At 39.8% G+C, this 5,343-nt stretch overlaps 1 protein-coding gene across 1 annotated transcript; it reads right to left on the bottom strand.

Moving 5' to 3' along the window:
- Positions 1 to 958: 958 nt before the first annotated feature.
- Positions 959 to 4,126, bottom strand: LOC116137006 (UDP-D-xylose:L-fucose alpha-1,3-D-xylosyltransferase MGP4-like). Its single transcript, XM_031422688.1, has 4 exons — positions 3,637 to 4,126; positions 3,158 to 3,319; positions 2,792 to 3,007; positions 959 to 1,682 (listed from the first exon to the last, which is right to left on the bottom strand). The coding sequence occupies exons 1-4, from the start codon at positions 4,114 to 4,116 to the stop codon at positions 1,473 to 1,475; spliced, it is 1,068 nt and encodes a 355-aa protein (XP_031278548.1). The 5' UTR covers positions 4,117 to 4,126; the 3' UTR covers positions 959 to 1,472.
- Between the last annotated feature and the right edge of the window lie 1,217 nt (positions 4,127 to 5,343).

Raw genomic sequence — 5,343 nt, 5'->3', positions numbered from 1 at the left:
ATTGTGGAGCTCCGTCAAATGCTATTATAAAACTACCCATGTACCATCTCATTCCAAACCACCCTATTCCAGTTTGGGCTTTGCGTTTTCTGCCCAACTTCTCAGCCTTTTTTTGGTCGCCCTCTCCATCGAAAATCATCCCCTACCCATCCATTCGACTCACTGGGCCGCCCTCTCCAAAACCCCCATATTTCTCGACCTTGTTCACCGTTGATTGAAGGCCTTTTCCCTAGAATTTGGTTGAGTTAAATGATGATTAGGGTTATGGTGCTTGTGCCGGGGTTATGGTGTGGGTGGCGAGGTTTGTCAACGGGTTGGCATCGAAGGCTGGCCAAAAAGTCTCACGGCCGTGGAAGACTAAAAGTCGCAGTTGAGAGTTGGTGTATGTTTTGCAGCGGTTGGGAGTTGGTGTGGGTTTTGCAGTGGCTGACAGTGGTGGGTTGGTGGCGATGGCGATGGCGATGGAGTTGAGGATGAGTTGGGTTGTGAGAAAATTTTGGTAAAAAGACATAAATACCCTTTAACCGTTATATTAAATGATTTTTGGTTAATTTAAGGGTGGGAATGTGAAATTTATGAAACCAGGGGTGGGAACTGGTATTTTCAATAAACCTTGGGTGGCTCTTAAATAAAATATAAGACAGCTTGTACAACCGATCTTCCAGCCTTTTATCAGCTGTCAAATTTGATGGTACCATACTACCATTAATAACTTTCACTTATGCTGAATCAATATCCACATATGCCTCTACCTTCACTATACCACCTAGCTAATTATACCACCCAATAATTAAATTTTAAATTTAGATCTAAAACTATTTATTTCTACATATATTAACAGTTCAATGTCCTCGGAGCATATACTTCTGCTTATACATTATCAAGTTTCTAAGTATTCATTTTATGGAATGGCTGAATTAACCTATTGTGAATATATAAAATTATGACACAAACTGATAAAAAAAAAGGTAATTTTGTCTCTCTGCTTTACTCCTTTAGTTGTACAACAACTTGATATCCACGCAGCACACGGTTGATTTTATACAACCGACAAAACAGCGTCTCACATAAATGTTGAAGCAAAATTTCTCCTAAAAGGAGGTTGAGGAGTCATGAGTCATGACATCTTCGAATGAGACAGTCGAGTTGAGCAACCCGGCTACAATCTGATTGGTTAAAACAAGTTGACTCAGATGCTTTTGCACACACCTTATGTAATGAATTCCGGCCCCTTCATTGCCAACCAATTTCAAGACATACGATCTATCTGACTTTTTGCAAACTTAAACCCCGCCAAAAATACAATTAAAAAACCCAGCAATTTCACTACTACATTTTCAGATTCCTCCCTTCGATTCCATGATGCCGGCTCATGAGCAGAAAGATGACCCCTCGGCAAGCTGAACTCCATCAAGGTTGACAAATAATGCCTTATTAATTCAGCAGAAAGAGATCATATGGTTACCCCCTTGTTATAACCTGCCTAATGGTGATTCCAGGGCGTGATCATCCACCAACCAGAGACTAAAATCACGGAAGCGTTTTATCTTTTTATCAAAACCTGTGATGTAATTATTATGTATGATTACATGCATCCCTTTAGTTTCTTGTACCCATGTCTGGTTCTTGAAGTATAGTCCTCCAGTTGGGAATGCTGCCTGGGGCAGCAGGTACAGATCCACCTACAGAAATAGCAGAAATGAACATTCATCAAATTAATCCAAACAACATATGTCTGAAGATACTTTTAAAATGTTATCCAGAAATCAGCTCATTATTTTTCATTATTTAGAGTACATCCAATGAGAAAATAGCAGAGGAAAATGAATATGTAGACTAAGCAAAGCCCCAAGGATCGTCATTCACAGAAGCCACCCATAACCAACTTAACACATTAGTACTTCCTCAAGCACGAGGACACCCTAATAGCAATGAAATTGATTTCCATGACACATGAAACCCAATAGACAAAAGGGAGTTTTGAAGCTAAAGCACTACTGATGGAATTAGCAGGTAGAGATATCAACAGTGCAAATAGTGTCATAATTCTCATTATTCAGGTGTCTAATGAGCTCCATAGTTTTTTTTTTTTTTTTTGGACAGATGTAACAAACTATTCCAAAGTATTCTGTTTGATCAAACAGAAGCCTTGGAAAATAAACATAACTAACAGTTCATGTCAATTATTAAGGCACAAATCCAAGCACATTTTTCGGCAAGGTTTTTAAAGGCCAAGATGCAGAACCAGGACCTCAGTTTTACAAAGTTTCAGGTGTGTGCCTTAAGGGTTAGAATAATCAAAAAAAACTTTACAGTCCTCTATTATTTGATTGAAAATAAAATGACAACAATCAACTTAGAAACATATTTCATTCATTAGGTTAAAATAAACAGATAAAAAGGTACAAATATAAGAACAAAGATCTAAGAATTTAAAATGATAATTTGGTACCACAATACTGACAAGAAGCCCAATAATACAAAGACCCAGCCCAAAGAATAAAGAATCGTAGGAGCATAACTAATTCTACAACTTGTAAAGAGTGAATTTCACTACTTCAACCCGTCTCAAGGAGGATGATGCCAAGAACTTAATCGTCTATGACTAAAACTTGTATAAGCCAAGAAATGGGATATGTACTTGGCACAAGTCAGGCTAAACCGCTATAGCCTGAAACATACTAATTTTCATCCACAAGCCTCAATTTTGGCAATCACCTTCTGGTAACTAAGCATTTTGACATGAATAAGGTTACTAAGGAGGCATGGCAAGAACAGACAAGGAACATACCTGCCCCGCTGTTCTATTCAGTGCCCAGTTAAACGCAGGCTGATCATTTGCTTTCTTTGCTTTGGACCATGGTTGAGCTTGAAGCTCTTCAATCCATTTCTTCATAACTACTTTCGCTCCATCAGTGGGCCTCATGAAAATCATGCAGCTACATATATAAGTGCGTCCCTTTTTCCCAGGAGGCGGCAAATCATGGGAGTGGTTGAGTGGCTTAACCTGGTTCCCCAAAGAGAGAAAAAGCATCAGTGAAAAAAAGAAGTTTATACTAGAAACGCAATGTCATGAGCTATGTATTACAAATACGGCATAGAATCAAAACTTCACCGAGAAAACATACAAAGGTAGTAGTAACTTTAGCGCACATACCGCAGCCATATCATCGGTGAAGTACACATCGTGATTTCCCTTTAAATATCGGAATGGATCTCCCAACCAGACCATATCAACATCATTGTACATAACATTATACCCAAGTTCCAATATGTGCAGCAGATGGCGAGGCCTTCGAGATGTAAAATTGAAGAATCCCTATACAGTAAAAACCAAAATCAACACCATTTCGATTTCACAAGCAGTTAACTCAATTAACTAACCCCTAAACCAACAATAAGGCAAAAGCAACTTGGTTGAGTAAAACACTGACAAAAACTGCTAATTATCAGCATTATAGCGATCAACAAAGGCCTGAACTATATAACACAGGATGAATAACAAACTAATCCAACTAAGAGTCAAATCAACAGTAGCTCAGATAATGTTTAACGCACACAAAGTTGTAAATGATTAAGAAACAGCAAAATCTTAAATCCTTTGTCTTTTAGTGTAGTCATAAAAGAAGATTTAACCTGAGAACCAAACTTATGCGCAGTTTGTGAATCGGGAGCGGGGGGAACGAGCACGGCGTGACCGGGCCATTTCTCGTTAACCTTATAAAGAGTGGCATAATCCTCTGCAATCACCAGAACTTTATCTTGGTGCTTTTGCCGGCTAATACTAATCAACCAGTTTTGCAGAAAAGGTAAGTAAGGTTGACTCACAGCACAAACAATCACAGTTCCGTTCTTGGCTACGAACGACACTGCTTGAGACAGAGTGTAATCGCGCCATTTGGCGAGAGAGGAGGTGGTGTTTGGGAACATGAATTGGGGCGTTCCAATCCAAGGAAGGATTACTCCGAGTAGGACAAAGAGAGTGAGTAAGACTAGAAGGGTTGTTCGATTGAGAAGTGACATTGGTCTTTGGAAGGATATTGAATTCCGTGGAGAAACTGGGTAGGGATCTGATAACGGACTGTGTAACGGTCTTTGGTGAAGGAACTGAGACATTGTTGCAACTTATCAACGATAAGTTGTAATCAATTTCAGATTTCTCTGAAAGATTTTGTGTGATCTAAGACCCAAGGAAGTTCAGTAGTTCTTGAGTTCTGACCGAGTTGAGAGTTTTGAGTCCTTGAGATTGGATCTCTGATGATGGGTTCTCAATTTCGGTTTTAGGGTCGGGTCTTCTATGTTTTGTCCGACTTTAATGCATGGATCCAAAGTCGGATACACCCATGACACATTTATAATTATATATCTGCCCAATATCTTAAAATAAAACAATTGCTTCTGATCTAGCCCCAAATTCTTTTTATGTTTTTTAATCGGGATATCCAGGCCGGTTTGCACGTACATCAAATTTCATTGGCCAGACCTCCCAAGCTTACATTTAAAAAAATAACCCTGAAAATATTTTTGAATTTTTTTTAATTTAGAAAAGTTGACGTGGTACACTTAGGATTCATTAAACATGTAAAACGGGTTAAACCGAAAAGATTTAAACATATGTGGGTAAAATCATAATTAACAAAAGTTTGTTTAAATTTTGAAATTTGAAAACGAGCCCCCACCCTTCAAAATCGCTTAATCGAGCCATATACCCAAAAAACGACTGACGAACACATTTCGTTTCTCTGCAATTTCTGGCAACGACAGTGCCTTAATTCTGGCAAATATTCGATTCTTAAGCTTCCTTACACAAAACCATGGTTAGTTCACAAAGAGGAGGAAAACCCAACCTCACTCCGAATCCTAGACTCCTGTGGCGCAAACAGTTTAAAGGCTGTCGAAGAAGACCCTCTGATGGATCATCTGATGAGTCAAGGTGGTCCGGAGGCAGAGGAGACAACAGCGGCACAAGATAAAAGAGAAAAATCAGGAAATGGTTCTGTAGAGGAGGACGTCGACGAGAATTCAAGCGAGGAGGAGGACGGCGGTGAAGAAATTTGATTGATTTGAGCAAATGTAGGGGATATGTAGTTGGTTTTATTATTATGATGGTTGTGGCTTTTTGTTGAGCAGTTGACGGGCATGGGGGGAATGACTTTGTTTGGGTTCCAGAGGATGGGGGAAGGCAAGGGAGGTTGTTTGTGGGAGGTTGGAGGATATTGAAGGGCAACCCTCCAGCCCCCCTATTCTGCAACCTCTTGCCATCCTCAACCCTGCAACCTCGTGGAACCTGCCACAACAAGCTCTGTAGGGCTTGCATTGGCTTCCTCGGTCCTGTCGAGGCCA

This window comes from Pistacia vera, unplaced genomic scaffold (genome assembly GCF_008641045.1).
Source record: "Pistacia vera cultivar Batoury unplaced genomic scaffold, PisVer_v2 Contig320, whole genome shotgun sequence".
Lineage (NCBI taxonomy): Eukaryota > Viridiplantae > Streptophyta > Magnoliopsida > Sapindales > Anacardiaceae > Pistacia > Pistacia vera.
The sequence above is the reverse complement of the archived record's forward strand: the minus strand, read 5'-3'. Positions and strand labels throughout refer to the sequence as shown.

What these genes read in the sequence shown, in the direction of transcription:
- LOC116137006 (XM_031422688.1), bottom strand. Translation starts at nt 4,116, where the DNA reads ATGTCTCAGTTCCTTCACCAAAGACCGTTACACAGTCCGTTATCAGAT. An exon ending in CGCATAAGTTTGGTTCTCAG is followed by an intron (nt 3,320 to 3,636) that starts GTTAAATCTTCT and finishes TTTACTGTATAG; the next exon opens with GGATTCTTCAATTTTACATC. An exon ending in TGAATAGAACAGCGGGGCAG is followed by an intron (nt 1,683 to 2,791) that starts GTATGTTCCTTG and finishes CTATTTCTGTAG; the next exon opens with GTGGATCTGTACCTGCTGCC.